The sequence below is a fragment of the Salvelinus namaycush genome, chromosome 11, assembly GCF_016432855.1.
Source record: "Salvelinus namaycush isolate Seneca chromosome 11, SaNama_1.0, whole genome shotgun sequence".
In the NCBI taxonomy this organism is placed as follows: domain Eukaryota; kingdom Metazoa; phylum Chordata; class Actinopteri; order Salmoniformes; family Salmonidae; genus Salvelinus; species Salvelinus namaycush.
In genome coordinates this window covers 17,056,682-17,076,654 of record NC_052317.1, presented here as the reverse complement: position 1 = coordinate 17,076,654, position 19,973 = coordinate 17,056,682, and the positions used below count along the sequence as shown (strand labels likewise).

Below are 19,973 nucleotides of genomic sequence, written 5' to 3'. Positions count from 1 at the left end.
AGCTGCTATTTTATGTAACAGGAAACAATGAATGCATCACATATTTCTCCCACGGATCCTGAGTTTAAATAGCACAATTCGTACATTTAAATGTACCTTTAGATCCATAAACACTGCATAACTGTGTATGGTTTTAAAGTATAGTGACATACATCTCCAGTAAGATCCATACCAATGTTTACTTTTCTCATTATTGTTTTCCAGTTTTATTAATTGGGTAACTTTGCCTGATTATCAATGTGATTCAGGTGTTTCTAATGAGTTGGTTTCCCATTAGTAAGTCGATGTTGCGGGTTTATTTCCGCTCTTTGTTGGAGTCAGCATTATCCCTTACTATTGGGCATATCGGCCCGTCAAAGACATTGTTGTTGAATCTAGCTAGACTTTCTAAGACTGCTCAGCATGTTGTACTGGACCAACTGCATGTACAAACTGATATCAGAACAGGACATTTGCACCTTTTTTATTTTGTTCATTTTTATTTAACCTTTATTTAACATCTGGACTTCTTTATGAGATTCTCAACTCACTTTTAAGATATGTGAATGTCTTAAGGACTTCTAATGAGTTACAATATGTGAAGAACCAAAAGCACTATTAAATCGGTTTAAATGATATGGTTTATTATGAACTTTGACATGTTTTAAATGAATTTACTCAAATACATTGTTAACGCCACCATTTTACTGAAAATGGTAACCGGTACCATAACTTGTTATTACTGAGGCTTGTGAATACTGTATCCCTCTCTTTTTCACTCCTGGCTTTAGTCCATTTAGTCCATGTACTTACTTATTCCCTCAGGTTTAGCCAGAGATTACATAAGACGTGTAGGTGTTTGTTAGTGCGTCACCGTATGTCAGTACTGTGTATGTGAAGGCCGATGCGTAGGCCGGTATTCCTACTGACAGTATGTGTGTGTGTGTTTGTGCGTCCCCAGAAGGTTTCTGAAGGTGGAGTGTGTAGAGGGGGGCCAGTGGGAGGAGGGGGGCTGTGAACCCATTCCCTGTCCATCTCTACCTGCTGTCTATGAGGGCATGTTCACCTGCACCAACGGCAGGCACTACAACAGCCTCTGTACCCTCCAGTGTCCTCACGCCTCGGAAAACGTAATGCTTTAGCTCTCTTTATACAAAAGATGCAATATAGGTTCCACTGTCTGAGCTGTCATTCCATTCCATTAATAAAGTGCCATATCTTATTCATTCTGTTTTTATCTCTCCTGACAGCACACAATTCGCTGCACTAAAGATGGAGAGTGGACAGAGAAGTTCACAATGTGTACAAGGTTGAATGAAGCCTGCCCACCTCCACCTGATGTCAATCGGGTTCAGTATGCCTGTGACGAGGGCTTCAGTGTTGGTAAGTCTCCTTCTCAACTCCTCCAGCTTGAGGAAACTCCGTATTACACTTACAGTAGTACTTTAGCGTAGTAATGTACTGCAATGTACTGTAGTAATCAACAGACTGTCAGTATTATTTCAAAGAAATTATGCATTGCATCGTTCTGATAATCACATCTTATGTTGCTTTATTGGTGTTTATTGAGTCTACACAGAAGGCATTTTAGTTGGTATTTCTTTAGTATGAACGTTTCTACAGTGTAAAGTCAGATAATTTTCAAACATCTCATCTATTTTAGTTGGTATTTCTTAAGTCTGAAAGTTTCTACAGTGTAAAGTCAGATAATTTTCAAACATCTCATGATGTAATACTGTACCGTGGTAATATATATACAGTACCAGTCAAACATTTTTCTTTATCTGTACTATTTTCTACATTGTAAAATAATAGTGAAGACATCAAAACTATGAAATAACAGATATGGAATCATGTAATAAACAAAAAAGTGGTAAACAAATAAAAATATATTTTAGATTTTAGATTATTCAAAGTAGCCACCCTTTCTTTGCCTTGATGACAGCTTTGCACACTCTTGGCATTCTCTCAACCAGCTCCATGAGGTAGTCACCTGGAATGCTTTTCCAACAGTCTTGAAGGAGTTCACACATATGCTGAGCACTTGTTGGCTGTTTTTACTTCACTACACGTTCCAAATCATCCCAAATCTCAATTGGGTTGAGGTCAGGTGATTGTGGAGGCCAGGTTATCTAATGCAGCACTCCATCCCTCTCCTTCTTGGTCAAATAGCCCTTACACAGCCTGGAGGTGTGTTTTGGGTCGTTGTCCTGTTGAAAAAGTAATGATAGTCCCACTAAGCGCAAACGAAATAGGATGGCGTATAGCTGCAGAATGCTGTGGTAGCCATGCTGGTTAAGTGTGACTTGAATTCTAAATAAACCACAGGTAGTGTCACCAGCAAAGCACCCCCACACCGTCACACCTCCTCCATGCATTACGGTGGGAACAACACATTCGGAGATCATCCGTTCACCTACTCTGCGTCTCACAAAGACACGGCGGTTGGACCCAACAACCTAAAATTTGGACTCATCATACCAAAGGACAGATTTCCACCGGTCTAATGTCCATTGCTCGTGTTTCTTGGCCCAAGCAAAGCAAATATTTTCTTCTTATTGGTGTCCTTTAGTAGTGGTTTCTTTGTAGCAATTCGACAAATTAAGGCCTGATTCACGCAGTCTCCTCTGAACAGTTGATGTTGAGATGTGTCTGTTACTTGAACTCTGTGAAGAATTTATTTGGGCTACAATCTGAGGTGCAGTTAACTCTAATGAACTTATCCTCTGATGGATTGCTGTTTCTCTTTGCTTGTTTGAACTTATTTTGACATAATATGGACATGGTCTTTTACCAAATAGGTCTATCTTCTGTATACTAACCCTACGTTGTCACAACACAACTGATTGGCTCAAACGCATTAATTCCACAAATTAACTTTTAACAAGGCACACCTGTTAATTGAAATGCATTCCACGGGACTACCTCATGAAGCTTGTTGAGAGAATGCTAAGAGTGTGCAAAGCTGTCATCAAGGCAAAGAAAGGGTGGCAAATTTTTGTTATTTCATAGTTTTGATGTATTCACTATTATTCTACGATGTATAAAATAGTAAAAATAAAGAAAAACCCTTGAATGAGTTGGTGTGTTCAAACTTTTGACTGGTACTGTATATATACAGAATATATATATAAATGTGTATATTTATTGCCCATATATTGTGGTGTGTTGTGTATCCCAGAAGGCATGCATACACAAGGCAAAATAAAACAGAGCCATAGCAGGTAGCAGGTGGTAAATTACTTTGCAAGCTGAGCTGCCAAGCTGTTGAATCACAGATGACTAGTCTTAACTAGGGCTTTTTTTTTGCACATTAATAAATTCAACCGATGCAAATTGGAGTGAAAGGAAAGCTTACTTTGTATCACTGCAGGTGCAGTTTGCTACCCAACATGCAGTGCGGCCTTGCATGACCCAGTGGTTCTAGCCAATAGCACCACAGCAGACAGCGTCAAGCACTGGATGCTGCCAGGCAGGGTTCAGGTAAGGTGTTTGACTGACGTAGACGTTGCTGCTTTGTTATTTGCAACATTTTATTTTGTATTGGCTAATATTTGCCTTGTGTAACCTTAGAGCTTCACACACAGCTCTGCGGCTTGCTCAAATGATTCATTTGGATGAATAATGGACTAAAACAAACGGTTGTCTGTCCTTCAAGTTGAGCTTTTCCTGCAAATGAATCACCGGCCTACGCTTAGCAGCTTATTTTACTGAATGTATTTATATTATTCGATATAAACAACCAGGTGCAATCTTCCTGCTTCTTTTCTGCTCAGTTAGGAGGACACTCTTAGCCTCACTGTGAATTCTGTTAAGATCAAATGTTTATTGTAATTTCTGCCAGTTTGACATGCAGATGGCAAATAATGAGGTATAAAGATTCGGATGGACAAAAAAAAAGTTGTGACATCAGAGTTTATAAGATTAGAAATAGGCGCCTTTCAAGAATTTACGCAACACGCAATCATCACAACAAAATGTCTAGGAATTTCACTGTTCTGTCAGAGTCAAATGGACTGTTGCTTTCTTAAGAAGGGCAACCTGCCCAATATTATCTCGAAGGATCGCTTTGACATGAAGGCTGGCGTAAATAACCCTATCATTTGACCCTCTACTGGGTGGTCATTCACTGAGCCAGCAGACGTAACTGCCTTAAGGCCAAATAGTTTGGCACTGATTTTGATGACTTGAGTTGTATTACTGGCAGGTCATCGTGATCCAAGGCATTATGTTCGATTGAGTCTAGATGGGAATCATGTCTGTATCCCTTTACAAGACAACTTTTGGGACACAAAGTTCTGTTACTCCTACAGTGTTTTTCAGTCAAACAATATGATTAGTATGCTGTCATTCAGGTAGAAAGTAAATGCCACACACCATTATGAGGAGAACTCAAGATGACAGGGCCATTTTGGCTGGATCACTTCATAACACAAAATATGGGCTTGTTGACTAAATGTTTTTGGTTTGATGGGAGCATTAGAGTTAAGTTAGAGATGTAAGTACAGTTAGATATCTTTATCAAGTCATTGAACAAAAATAAAGTCCTGTGCACAGACAAGCTGTCTCCTGTAAGCCTAGTATAACCAAAATAGGTTTGGATCTATAGATATAGCTGTAGACACTGATAACTAATTACAATGTCTCAATCAATGTTACATTACAGGACATTGTTTGCACAGGAATGACGAGGTGGCATCCTGACCCCAAACTCATCCACTGTATCCAGTCATGTGAGGTGAGTGTTCTATACTGCATAGTGCCTGCCACACAGGGTTCATATACTATTTAAAATCTTAAAAAACAAACGTTGTGTTTGCTCTAGCCTGCCTGGAGTGCCAGATGAGTTAGGTTTGCAGTTTTGGGAGTATTGTATTGGTCCATTATGCCAGAAAAGCACATATCAATTATTTGAAAGGATTTTCAATATTATTTTAATCCAGGTCTGGTGCCTGCTACAGTATTATACAGTACCAACATGATTAAAGATGAGACATACGATCTTTTGCAAATCTAGGCTGCTCTGTTCTATCAAGACAGTTGGTTTTAGCTCTCTATTGTGTTAGTCTTCAAAATGAAGACCTGTGCAGTACATGCTTTGAAAAATGTATTTCTTACCTGATCATATCTATCCCTTTCTTTAAAGTAGCCTAAGCTTGATCTCAGAGAAGATTCTTTGAACAGACATTTGTTTGGCTCTACATGTATGCAGTAAAAAGGGATTTCATTTGACTGTGAATAGTAAATAAAACCATGGTAAGACCATTTATATTAAGTCATACACAATAGAGAATATCAAACCAAGACCCAAATTCAATCGATTGCAGATAAAGCAAACCACACTGTGTGTTCACTGAGAAGGTTTATGCTGTATTTTAAGGGCAGTTGTGATTTCACATCAAAATCCATTGTCCGCGAGAGGAGTAGCTTGCGGGTTGTGTCAGTTTTAACACAATTAACTCATCTGATTTACATTTAGATTTTGGTCATTTTGCAGACACTATTATCGAGAACTAAGGTAGGTAAGACAAGCACATATCACAGTCATTGTTAGTAAAACCTTTCCTTAAAGCAGCTAAGTACAAAAGTGTGAGTTCTGAAAGAACCCGCAGTGCAGTTCTTTCATCTGCAGTGGATTGAAATGCGGCCCAAATGTGCTCAACTATGGCAAGGTTCACTGCAAACTATAAGTCTCTCTCTCTACCTTGTTCAGGCTTTATTTGTTGAAATATTTATCACTGGCAATGATATGCTACAAACCATAATTTCTGAGACTGACAGTTCCATTTTTCTTTCATCGTTTCCTTTGATTTTGTCTATTTTTGGGGATCAAAAGGCAGGCTTTGTATTTTGATATATTTCCCCATTCATTTATTAGCTGTTATATATTACTCTATTGTTACCCAGAACCTTTTTATTCAGAATTCAACTGACTTTAGTGTAACCTGGAACTATCTATGGAACACAAACTGTTGATGTCTCATGGTATTAAAATATTCCATCTACCTGCCAGCACATTTTTCCCCTCCACCTTCCCGTGCATGTTGCTAAGCAAAACAGTTGCTTATAACCAGATACTCCATGACAACATTGTAAATTATACCACTCCACATGTGTTACAAATGCTCCCCACCAGATCTCATCCAGATGCTCCTTTACAAAATAGGATGATGATAAGTGTAGAGGTCAGCTGAGGCTTTATCATAATTGGCTTTACCATAAGCCTGCTTCATTATCTAGGCCAACGTTATCCTCTTTAAAACACAGTTCACAAAATGCATCAATCTCAACAGCAAAAAAATTGATTGGAAGAATACTCAAATTGTATTTTTCTTTCAGGAAGTAAGTAAGTAGGCAAAGGCTTCTGGACGGTAGGAAGGAGAGAGACAACTGAATAATATAATTAGGATGTGTCAAGACTAGCCAATCAGCCCTTAAAAAACAATTAGAGTTGTTTGTTGAGGAGTGCACAGCATTTGCCTACCCCATGTGATCTACATTAAGACAGCCAGTCTAAACTCTTCTCTCATTCAGAAGTTGAACTTACAGTGTGAGTAATAGTTGTCATAGATAATATCATATACAGTGCATTCGGAAAGTATTCAGACCCCTTTACTTTTTCCATATTTTGTTACGATACAGCCTTATTCTAAAATTGATTACATTGTTCCCCCCCCCCCCTCATCAATCTACACACAATACCCCATAATTAAAAAATAAAAACAGATTTTTTGACATTTTTACAAATGTATTAAAATAAAAAACTGAAATATCACATTAACATAAGTATACAGACCCTTTACTCAGTGCTTTGTTGAAGCACCTTTGGCAGTGATTACAGCCTCGCGTCTTCTATGGTATAACGGTAAAAGCTTGGCACACCTGTATTTGGGAAATTTCTCCCATTCTTCTCTACAGATCCTCTCAAGCTCTGTTAGGTTGGATGGGGAGTGTCACTACACAGCTATTTCCAGGTCTCTCCAGAGATGTTTGATCAGGTTCAAGTCCGAGCTCTTGCTGGGCCATTCAAGGACATTCAGAGACTTGTCCCAAAGCCACTCCTGCGATGTCTTGGCTGTGTGATTAGGGTAATTGTCCTGTTGGAAGTTGAACCTTCGCCCCAGTCTGAGGTCCTGAGCGCTCTGGAGCAGGTTTTCATCAAGGATCTCTCCACTTTGCTCCGTTCATCTTTCCCTCGATCCTGACTAGTCTCCCAGTCCCTGCCGATGAAAAAAATCCCCACAATATGACGCTGCCACCACCATGCTTCACTGTAAGGATGGTGCCAGGTTACCTCCAGACGTGACGCTTGGCATTCAGGCCAAAGAGTTCAATCTTATTACTCATGGTCTGAGAGTCCGTTAGGTGCTTATAGCCAAACTCCAAGCAGGCTGTCATGTGCCTTTTACTGAGGAGTGGCTTCTGTCTGTGTCACGCCCTGACCATAGAGATCCTTTTATTCTCTATGTTGGTTAGGTCGGGGTGTGACTAGGGTGGGTTATCTAGGTTATTATTTGTCTATGTTGGCCTGGTATGGTTCCCAATCAGAGGCAGCTGTTTATCGCTGTCTCTGATTGGGGATCATATTTAGGCAGCCTTTTTCCACTGGGTTTTTGTGGGATCTTGTTTGTTTGTGTGTAGTTGCCAGCCCGGTGCGTCCTGTGCCAGCTCCCCGCACTTGCCGTGCGAAGGTTGTCATCTGTCCAGGACACATTGTGCCAGCTCTACGCTCCAGACCTCCAGTGCGCCTCCACAGCCCAGTACGTCCTGTGCCGGCTCCATGCACCAGGCCTTCTGTGCGTCTCCCCAGCCCGGTACGTCCTGTGCCGGCTCCACGCTCCAGGCCTCCTGTGCGTCTCCCCAGCCCGGTACATCCTGTGCCGGCTCCACGCACCCGGCCTCCAGTGCGTCTCCCCAGCCCGGTACGCTCTGTGCCAGCTCCACGCACCAGGCCTTCAGTGCGTCTCCCCAGCCTGGTATGCCCTGTGCTAGCTCCACGCACCAGGCCTCCAGCGACGGTTCCCAGTCCGGAGCCTCCAGCAACGGTTCCCAGTCCGGAGCCTCCAGCAACGGTTCCCAGTCCAGGGCCTCCAGTGATGATCCACGGTCCGGAGTCCCCGGCGATGATCCATGGTCCGGTTCCTCCGGCGATGATCCATGGTACGGTTCCTCCGGCGACGATCCACGGTCCGGAGTCCCCGGCGATGATCCACGGTCCGGGGCCTCCGGCGACGATCCACGGTCTGGAGCCTCCGGCGACGATCTACGGTCCGGTTCCTCCGGCGACGACCCACGGTCAGGTTCCTCCGGCGACGATCCACGGTCCGGTTCCTCCGGCGACGATCCACAGTCTGGAGCTTCCGGTGACGATTCCCGCGCCAGAGCTACCACCGAAGCTGACGTATCCGCGAGCAGAGTGGGTACTTTGCCCCGCACCGGAGCCGCCCCCGACGTTAGATGCCCACCCGGACCCTCCCCTAATGAGTCAGGTTTTGCGGTCGGAGTCCGCACCTTTGGGGGGTGTGGTACTGTCACACCTTGACCATAGAGATCCTTTTATTCTCTATGTTGGTAAGGTCGGGGTGTGACTAGGGTGGGTTATTTAGGTTATTATTTGTCTATGTTGGCCTGGTATTGTTCCCAATCAGAGGCAGCTGTTTATCGTTGTCTCTGATTGGGGATCATATTTAGGCAGCCTTTTCCACTGGGTTTTGTGGGATCTTGTTTGTTTGTGTGTAGTTGCCAGTTGCACTGCATTTGACTTCACGTTTCATTTTTGTTCTGTTTTGTTTTGGTGAGTTTCTTTAATTAAACATGTGGAACTCTATGCATGCTGCGCCTTGGTCCGTTAATTATACAAACGGCGTGACGGTCTGGCCGCAATACCACAAAGGTCTGATTGGTGGAGTGCTGCAGAAATGGTTGTCCTTCTGGAAGGTTCTCCCATCTCCACAGAGGAACTCTGGAGCAATGTCAGAGTGACCGTCTTGGTGGTTCCAAGCTTCGTCCATTTAAGAATGATGGAGGCCTCTGTGTTCTTGGGGAATTCCTGTCGCAGAGCTCTACAGACAATTCATTTGACCTCATGGCTTGGTTTTTGCTCTGACATGCACTTTCAACTGTGGGACCTTATATAGACAGGTGTGTGCTTTTCAAAATTATATCCAATCAATTTAATGTACCACAAGCAGACTCCAATCAAGTTGTAGAAACATCTCAAGGATGGCGAATCGCATCTCTGCATGTCTGGCAGACATATCAGTGTGGATGACGGATCACCACCTCAAGCTGAACCTCGGCAAGACGGAGCTGCTCTTCCTCCCGGGGAAGGACTGCCCGTTCCATGATCTCGCCATCACGGTTGACAACTCCATTGTGTCCTCCTCCCAGAGTGCTAAGAACCTTGGCGTGATCCTGGACAACACCCTGTCGTTCTCAACTAACATCAAGGCGGTGACCCGTTCCTGTAGGTTCATGCTCTACAACATTCGCAGAGTACGACCCTGCCTCACACAGGAAGCGGCGCAGGTCCTAATCCAGGCACTTGTCATCTCCCGTCTGGATTACTGCAACTCGCTGTTGGCTGGGCTCCCTGCCTGTGCCATTAAACCCCTACAACTCATCCAGAACGCCGCAGCCCGTCTGGTGTTCAACCTTCCCAAGTTCTCTCACGTCACCCCGCTCCTCCGCTCTCTCCACTGGCTTCCAGTTGAAGCTCGCATCCGCTACAAGACCATGGTGCTTGCCTACGGAGCTGTGAGGGGAACGGCACCTCCGTACCTTCAGGCTCTGATCAGGCCCTACACCCAAACAAGGGCACTGCGTTCATCCACCTCTGGCCTGCTCGCCTCCCTACCTCTGAGGAAGTACAGTTCCCGCTCAGCCCAGTCAAAACTGTTTGCTGCTCTGGCACCCCAATGGTGGAACAAACTCCCTCACGACGCCAGGACAGCGGAGTCAATCACCACCTTCCGGAGACACCTGAAACCCCACCTCTTTAAGGAATACCTAGGATAGGATAAAGTAATCCTTCTAACCCCCCCCCCTTAAAAGAGTTAGATGCACTATTGTAAAGTGGTTGTTCCACTGGATATCATAAGGTGAATGCACCAATTTGTAAGTCGCTCTGGATAAGAGCGTCTGCTAAATGACTTAAATGTAAATGTAAATGATAATCAATGGAAAAAGGATGCACCTGAGATCAATTTCGAGTCTCATAGCAAAGGGTCTGAATATTTTATTTATTTATAAATTGAAAACATTTCTAAAAACCTGTTTTTGCTTTGTCATTATGGGGTATTGTATGTCAAATGATGAGAAATGTATTTAAGCAATTTTTTTAATAAGGCTGTAATGTAACAAAATGTGTAAAAAGTCTAGGGGTCTGAATACTTTCTGAATGCACTGTATTTATTCTAGATTTGTGTTAGTATCATAATATTGTCCTTTTAATAGTCTACTCTAGAGGTTGTTACTGTAACTTAATGTTTCACTTTTGCCAGACCCACATTCGAGGATTTGTTTTGAACCGCTAAACATGACCTTTCATTTGAGAATGAACTTAGACTAGAACATAATTAGCAAGCGAGCTCTGAGGAACTCTGGGGAGTCCCAATCAGGAAGAGGTTATGTGGAGCCTCCAAAACATTAACAGTTGTTGCTATGGAGTTTACCTTGTTTATTGTATCTTTCACTTAGCATTAAACTTGGCCAGTCGGCATGCTCTTCGAGCGTAACTCCTTCCTTCACTCTAGTAGGATTTTTAGGTTTAATGTATAACCATGTTTGGCTGTTAAATTTGAAAGATAGATTTTTTTGGTGGCATGAAGAGATACTGTTTGTGGGGAATCCCCACCCTTGGTGTCGGTAATGATGAATTTAGGCAAGATTTATTCTGGTATTGTCAAACTTACTGAGTCATCCTGGATATATTTGTGCTAATTTATGTTTCTTGAGAAATATAGTACCCGTCAATAGACACATCTACTCATTCCAGGGTTTTTCTTTATTATTACAATGTTCTGCATTGTAGAATAATAGTGAAGACATCAAAAATATGAAATAACACATATGGATTCATGTAGTAACCAAAAAAAAGTGTTTAACAAATACTTCAAAGTAGCCACCCTTTGCCTTGATGACAGCTTTGCACTCATGGCATTCTCTCAACCAGATTCATGAGGTAGTCACCTGGAATGCATTTCAATTAACAGGTGTGCCTTGTTAAAAGTTAATTTGTGGAATTTCTTTCCTTCTTAATGTGTTTGAGCTAATCAGTTGTGTTGTAACAAGGTAGGGGTGGTATACAGAAGGTAACTCTATTTGGTAAAAGATCAAGTCCATATTATGGCAATGCGGAACATTTCAAGAACTTTTAAAGTTTCTTCAAGTGCTGTCGCAAAAACCATCAAGCGTGATGATGAAACTTTGTTCTCCTGAGGACAGCCACAGGAAAGGAAGACCCAGTGTTACCTCTGCTGCAGAGGATAAGTTATTTAGAGTTAACTGCACCTCAGATTGTAGCCCAAATAAATTCTTCAAAGTTCAAGTAACAGACACATCTCAACATCAACTGTTCATAGGAAACTGCGTGAATCAGGCCTTTCATGGTTGAATTGCTGCAAAGAAACCACTAAAGGGCACTAGTAAGAAGAAGAGACTTGCTTGCGCCAAGAAACACGAGCAATGGACATTAGACCGGTGGAAATCTGTCCTTTGGTGTGATGAGTCCAAATGTGAGATTTTTGGTTCGAACCGCCGTGTCTTTGTGAGACGCAGAGTAGGTGAACAGATGATCTCCGTATGTGTGGTTCCCACCGTGAAGCATGGAGTAGGAGGTGTGGGGTTGCTTTGCTGGTGACACTGTTGGTGATTTATTTAGAATTCAAGGCACACTTAACCAGCATGGCTACCACAGCATTCTGCAGCAATACGCCATCCCATCTAGTTTGCGCTTAGTGGGACTGTCATTAGTTTTTCAACAGGACAACAGGACGATGACACCTCCTGGCTGTGTAAGGGCTATTTGACCAAGAAAGAGAGTGATGGAGTGCTGCATCAGATCACCTGGCCTCTACATTCACCTGACCTCAACCTAATTGAGATGGTTTGGGATGAGTTGGACCGCAGAGTGAAGGAAAAGCAGCCAACAAATGCTCAGCATATGTGGGAACTCCTTCAAGACTTTTGGAAAAGCATTCCTCATGAAGCCGATTGAGAGAATGCCAAGAGTGTGCAAAGCTGTAATCAAGACAAAGGGTGGCTACTTTGAAGAATCTAAAATATATTTGGATTTGTTTAACACGTTTTTTCTACCATGTAGAAAATAGTACAAATAAATTAAAACCCTTGAATGAGTGTGTCCAAACTTTTGACTGGTACTGTATGTTTGTGTGAATAGCATTAACAAAAGGGTTCGTTTACAGTAAATTCTGGATTCTTTAAATAACAACTTGGATTACACAAGTAGAATTACTCAATAAAATAGAAACTAAGAGCCCTCCTTTGGACAGAAGCCAGGAAAATGAGTAAAAAGCCAGGTTGTCTATCTGACAGTGGATATCTTTATTCACTGCTGTAACTCAAACAGCTCAGCAAGCTATCAAATGGATGAGTTGTGACCCTCAGATAGCACACTGTGTGGCGTCTAGTTTACAGCATACTAGAACAATGATTTTTTAAAAGAGAAAACACAAGGTTCTGTGGAAAAGTCGGCCGTTCTTCCAAAGTCTGCTTGTGGAGACATGGTACCATAAACACCTTCAAACTTGGTACATTACACTGACACTGTAATCCAGCAGACACTAGAGTTCCAAGTATGTTTTAAGAGGGTGTACTGTTAAATTTACTGACAGTTTACACAGGGCCCTGTGCCTTGTTATGAAGTGGGGAGCAATCCCTCTCCCTTATTTCTCAGATTCCTGGAGCAGTCCGTGGAAGTCCAATCCATCAGTGTTCTACGACCCCTTATCACCTCACATTCCATTAATGGCAGCTTTATCAAATGAAAAACAGAATGACTCACTAGTGGAAAAGTTATGCCTCTCACTCACATTATTGAGAACATTTGGGTGAGAAGAAACGTGGGTGAAATTGTTGATAAAAATTGGCATTTGGACGAGTAAAATCTGTAAAGAATATTTTGGCAGAGGATATTTACAAGCATGCATGTCTGCTTTGAAAATATTTTTGGTGGAAAGCATGGGTGTTCATACTGTTGATGTTACAGTCATTTTTATTGTCTTGCTTTATACCAAAGGAGGTCAAGTAATGATTTTAGATCATTTTAGGCCAAGGTCTCTTATGATTTAAAGAGTCTAACTTTTGATTGTACTTATTTAACCAATGTAAGGGTCATGTTAAAGATACATTACAAATAGCCCAAAAGCAAGCCAAAACATATGCTACTTTCTCATGTTTAGCAGTTGTGCTACATTATGTTACTTGCACTGCATGACCAAAAGTATGTGGACACCGGCTCATCGAACATCTCATTACAAAATCATGGGCATTAATATGGAGTTGGTCCCCCTTTGCTGCTATAACAGCAAAGGGGGACCTTTGCTGTTATAGGGAAAGCTTTCCACTCGATGTTGGAACATTGCTGCGGGGACTTGCTTCCATTCAGCCACAAGAGCATTAGTGAGGTCGGGCACTGATATTGGGCGATTAGGCCTGGCTCGCAGTTGGCATTCCAATTCATCCTAAAGGTGTTTGATGGTTGAAGTCAGGGCTTTGTGCGGGCCAGTCAAGTTCTTCCACACTGATCTCGACAAATCATTTCTGTATAAACCTTGCTTTGTGCACGGGGGCATTGTCATCCTGAAACAGGAAAGGGCCTTGTAATTGTATGCTGTAATGTTAAAATTCCCTTCACTGGAACTAAGGCGCATAGCCTGAACAATGAAAAATGGCCCCAGACCCTTATTTCTCCTCCACCAAACTTTATAGTTGGCACTGTGCATTAGGGCAGGTACCGTTCTCCTGGTATCCGCCAAACCCAGATTTGTCCGTCGGACTGCCAGTTAGTGAAGCTACCGACTAACAGTTATTGTGCTGACGTTGCTTCCAGAGGCAATTTGGAACTCGGTAGTGAGTGTTGCTACCAAGGACAGACGATTTTTACGCGCTTCAGCACTTGGCGGTCCCATTCTGTGAGCTTGTGTGGACTACCACTTTGTGGCTGAGCCGTTGTTGCTCCTAGACGTTTCCACTTCACAATAAGAGAACTTACACTCGACTGGGGGCAGCTCTAGCAGGGCAGAAATGTGACTAACTGTATTACGTTTCAGGGAAGACCCAGATGCAGACAGTGTCGAAGTATCAAAAGTTTATTACTAGAACAGGGGGCAGGCAAAACGACAGGTCAAGGGCAGGCAGAGGTCAGTAATCCAGATCAGAGTCCAAAAGGTACAAAACGGCAGGCAGTCTTGGGGTCAGGGCAGGCTGAGGTCAATAATCCAGGGTGGTGTGACAAGGTACAAAATGGCAGTCAGGGTCAGGGCAGGTAGAAAGGTCAAAACCGGGAAAACTAGAAATCAGGAACTAGAAAAAGACAGGAGCAAGGGGAAAAACCCTGGTAGGCTTGATGAACAAAACGAACTGGCAACAGATAAACAGAGAACACAGGTATAAATACACTGGGGATAATGGGGAAGATGGGCGAAACCTGGAGGGGGGTGGCGACAAGCAAAAAAGACAGGTGAAACAGATCAAGGTGTGACAAACTGACTTGTTGGAAAGGTGGCATCTTATGATGGTGCCACGTTGAAAGCCACTGAGCTCTTCAGTAAGGCCATTCTACTGCCAATGTTTGTTTATGGAGATTGCATGGCTGTGTGCTCGATTTTATACACCTGTCAGCAATGGGTAGAATAATAGTGAAGACATAAAAACTCTGAAATAACACATATGGAATCATGTAGTATCCAAAAAAGTGTTAAACAAATATATTTTATATTTGAGTTTCTTCAAAGTAGCCACCCTTTGCCTTGATGACAGCTTAGCACACTCTTGGCATTCTCCCAACCAGCTTTATGAGGTAGTCACCTGGAATGCATTTCAAATAACAGGTGTGCCTTGTTAAAAGTTTGAGCCAAACAGTTGTGTTGTGACAAGGTAGGGGTGGTACACAGAAGATAGCCCTATTATGGCAAGAACAGCTCAAATAAGCAAAGAGAAACGACAGTCCATCATTACTTTAAGACATGAAGGTCAGTCAATCCGGAAAATCTCAAGAACTTTGAAATTTTCTTCCCCTTTTTTTATTTCTTTGCTTTCAGGCCGGCCCATGGGTAAAGGATGGTATGGGGAGGATTTTCTCTGGTCACTGGAAGGAGGGGTGGGTGTTGGAGGGTGACTGATGAGCAACCCTAGTTGCTAGCAGGGGTGGAAAGGGGTGGGAAACAGGGTTTCCAGGGTGGGGGGTTGGATGGAGACATGTTGGCTGGTTGGGGGAATGGGCTGAGAGGTGGAGGCCCACCTCTTTTTTGTTTTGTTTTCCTGTTTACACTGAATTTATAATTTATAATGAAACTCTGTATGTATTTCTTTCTGGGTTTTTTTTCTTCTTTTGAGGGGCAGCCTACAGGTACAGGCTTTATAAACTTATAATTTGAAATGGATAATGTACCTGTAACTTTCCCAACAAAAATGTAGCCACAAAAAAAAAGGAATGACATTTACTGTAACAGGTGGCCAAAAATGCCTACCTAAAAGCCACACCTCCAATCTTCTGATAGGTTGCCACCTTTACAATATATTATTAAAAAGGTTCAAAATGTAACCCCTCCCATCACATAAAGGTTCTGTTTTGAATCTTTACTCAGGGGTTCCTCGGAGACCCTTTATCAGAGGGGTTCCTCTGGAAACCCAAAAGGTTCTTCCAGGGTCTTTTACTTCTTAGAGTGGGCCTATACTGTGATATATGGATTCAGGTACATTGAAAGGGCTCCATCAGCCCGGGGAAAACCAAAAGTATCTTTGGTAGTCACCTCTTATTTTCTCACTTTTGGCACAATAACTTCAAGTTTAAGTTGAAGGCTTTCATTATGACACCTTACATTTTTTTATGTAGCATAAATTTGACCATTTTATGCCGTTGCCGAGTTTGACAGAACTCACCAAAGTACTGCAAAAAATTCCAAATATTTAGTTACAGCTCTGAGAGGTCAGGTATCAGCTCTTTACTAGTTGTTAATTAATTAAAGGAAAAGGCAATGGTATCCACTCTTGGTGCTTTTCTATTTGGATGTTGACGTCTGCAAATAGGAAGTTGCACCGTTGTTTATGATGATCTCATCTTGCGGATGCTACCTTTAATAAGAGTTTCCTTTTTTCCAGCCCTTTGGGGGAGATGGTTGGTGTGACACCATCAACAACAGGGCCTACTGCGAGTATGATGGAGGGGACTGCTGTCCATCCACCCTCTCAACCAGAAAGGTAAATTTACCTGTTTTCATCGTCACCCCCATACCCCTCCTTAAATGACCTGCTTTTTTCTATGCTTCCATATGAGTCAGTCGACTGCAGTGGGGATGTTTTTCTCCCACATACCTGCTATTTTGCTTACTGTATATGCATACTGCCTATTCATTCCTGAAAGTCTGCTGCAGCCAGCTAACTGGAGGTCATTCGTCTCTCTCATGTCCGTACCTATGACTCATGGTGGTAGCGCGGCTACTGCCGGTTCCCCCTTGAATGAGTAAGCTAAGCAACGGAGTGCCTGTCATAAATAAATCGCCTGCTAAATAGTATTTTATGAGGGGAAGGCCAGGTGTCTGTGGTCTTCTGTAACTGTAAAACACCAGTTAAACTATCAAGCTCTGAGAAAGTGAAATAAACCGTGAGCGACAGCATCCTGCCACTGTGGGTCCAGTGGAACTGTGGAGCACTGGTGTTTATGCAGCCCATGGAAACTCCTCTGGTCTCCTGGGCACTTTGATTTGTAGAGTCTGGTTTTGGGTCCAAAGTCCGAGCTGGCAGCAGACTTGGACAGTAGACTAGAAGACGACTCAGTCCATTCGCTTCCAGTTGAAGCACAAACATGTCAAGCTGTGTTTACAAAGGCTGCACAATTTTGATATTTGTTCCACTAATTAGTCTTTTGACCAATAAGATCAGCTCTGATAAAGATCTGATGTGAAAATATCTGATGTGATTGGTCAAATGCGGCCTAATAAGTTCGATAAGCCACAATGTGTTCTACATTTTTGTACAGTGCAAATCTTTCATTCAATTAATTCTTAAATAATTCTTAAATTGACTTGACTTGTCTCTAAAACATATATTATTACATTTTCAAAAGGGTTTATTGAAGTTGTGATAAACATTGGATAGCAACTACTCAAAACTGCATACAAAACAGTCAAATTATTGGCTTTTGTTTGACGCAAGCAGGAAAAACATCCAGTCTCTGTTGTTCAGAAGTCATTTGAACAAAGCAAAGGCAGCAGGGTATGGTTTTGTCCCAAATTACACCCTATTCCCTACAATAGTGCAATATATCATTTGGCTCACCACAGCCTCCATCAATGAACCAACATTAGGCTTAGGAAACACTTTGTTGCCAAACAAACATACTTTTAATGGGATCTGATTTTCTATTCTTAACCTTCTGGAACAGTTGCTAAGTCTTCAATAAAACTATTACTTCCATTAATCATCAATGAAATCAAAGGTAGGCTAGCCTCTGCATTAACCTAGCTTAGTTTACATTTCTTGCAACAGACTGCTTTGCAGGGCATCTGAGTTTATTTTGCAACCTGTGGTGATGGCCTGCGTCCTAGACAAGACTTGGCAACCTATTGTTGATTCTTAACATGTGTTCATCCGTTCAACACTGTGGTGTATTCCCTCCCCCACTCAAGGTTTCTCACTGTTAAGTCCATGGTGAACTATTTGACATCACTCCCTTTATTTATCTCTTGGGAGACATTTATTTGTCTTTGAAATTGTGAAGAAATAAAAAGTGTGTAGAGCTCAAATATACACTGCTCAAAAAAATAAAGGGAACACTTAAACAACACAATATAACTCCAAGTCAATCACACTTCTGTGAAATCAAACTGTCCACTTAGGAAGCAACACTGATTGACAATAAATTTCACATGCTGTTGTGCAAATGGAATAGACAAAAGGTGGAAATTATAGGCAATTAGCAAGACACCCCCAAAAAAGGAGTGATTCTGCAGGTGGGGACCACAGACCACTTCTCAGTTCCTATGCTTCCTGGCTGATGTTTTGGTCACTTTTGAATGCTGGCGGTGCTCTCACTCTAGTGGTAGCATGAGACGGAGTCTACAACCCACACAAGTGGCTCAGGTAGTGCAGTTCATCCAGGATGGCACATCAATGCGAGCTGTGGCAAAAAGGTTTGCTGTGTCTGTCAGCGTAGTGTCCAGAGCATGGAGGCGCTACCAGGAGACAGGCCAGTACCATATGGCCATATGCTGACACATGCACATTTGTGGCCTGCTGGAGGTCATTTTGCAGGGCTCTGGCAGTGCACCTCCTTGCACAAAGGCGGAGGTAGCGGTCCTGCTGCTGGGTTGTTGCCCTCCTACGGCCTCCTCCACGTCTCCTGATGTACTGGCCTGTCTCCTGGTAGCGCCTCCATGCTCTGGACACTACGCTGACAGACACAGCAAACCTTTTTGCCACAGCTCGCATTGATGTGCCATCCTGGATGAACTGCACTACCTGAGCCACTTGTGTGGGTTGTAGACTCCGTCTCATGCTACCACTAGAGTGAGAGCACCGCCAGCATTCAAAAGTGACCAAAACATCAGCCAGGAAGCATAGGAACTGAGAAGTGGTCTGTGGTCACCACCTGCAGAATCACTCCTTTTTTGGGGGTGTCTTGCTAATTGCCTATAATTTCCACCTTTTGTCTATTCCATTTGCACAACAGCATGTGAAATTTATTGTCAATCAGTGTTGCTTCCTAAGTGGACAGTTTGATTTCACAGAAGTGTGATTGACTTGGAGTTACATTGTGTTGTTTAAGTGTTCCCTTTATTTTTTTGAGCAGTGTATAATACTATGCAATACTATTAAGGACATAGTTTATTGCATTGTTAAATGTCTGCTATTACCTTGTGGATGTATTGGTTCAATTGTGGAAATGACCCCTGGTTGTGATTTTATTGTCACTTGAGATTTGTTTCTAATCTCCTGGTTACTTGACTGATTGACAGGTCATTCAGTTTGGGGCCGACTGTGATCAGGATGAATGCACTTGCCGTGATCCAAATGCAGAGGAGAACAAGAGCAAAGCCAAATACTTGGAAGCAGGACTGCTATGAACGATGGAACGGGATAGGCCAAGGCTGGCTCACAATGAAACAACAAGATGAACTTCACCCCTGGACATGATGTATTTCCAGTTTGTTTTCCTATTAGAGAGCAATGAACGCTATCTCTTCTTAACCAAAAATTAAAACAGTGTTTCAAGATTGTAGCTTTTAGGATTTCAACACAATAACTAATCTGTAAAGACGACTAACTTGTATAGAATAATATATTTGGGAAATCTCTAATGTCGCATGTAGATGTAGTTACTGAGGTCTACAGTATTTCAACATCATATCACATAATACACATGTAAGCATATCATAGGTACCTAACTTAACACTTTATGCTTAGAGAGTTGTAAGATGTAGCAGTTTTCTCAAGAAATATTCCAAACAAATATTATACCTAAGTGTCGTCTTGTTCTGTGTGATACTATACTGTATTTTACTCTTGATATTGAATAAACTGTAACTTTGTCAGATGCTGATTTTATCTAACTTGTTTGTTTTTGGGTCTCCACACTCCTCTGAACATAAGGGAAACGCATACAGTACTATCTGTATCTCTTGCCCGTAAGAATATACACTGAACAAAAATAAATGCAACAACAATTTCAAAGTTTCAAAGAGTTCATATCAAATCAAACTTTATTTGTCACATGAGCCAAATACAATAGGTTAGACATTACCGTGAAATGCTTA

General features: G+C 42.3%; 1 protein-coding gene across 1 annotated transcript; it reads left to right on the top strand.

The window, feature by feature from the left end:
- Positions 1–402: 402 nt before the first annotated feature.
- Positions 403–19,728, top strand: LOC120056311 (pappalysin-2-like). The gene is made up of 7 exons (XM_039004550.1): positions 403–425; positions 941–1,109; positions 1,230–1,362; positions 3,353–3,462; positions 4,646–4,717; positions 16,321–16,419; positions 19,176–19,728. Exons 1-7 carry the CDS (start codon positions 403–405, stop codon positions 19,281–19,283), a joined length of 714 nt encoding a protein of 237 aa, XP_038860478.1. The 3' UTR covers positions 19,284–19,728.
- Positions 19,729–19,973: the final 245 nt, after the last annotated feature.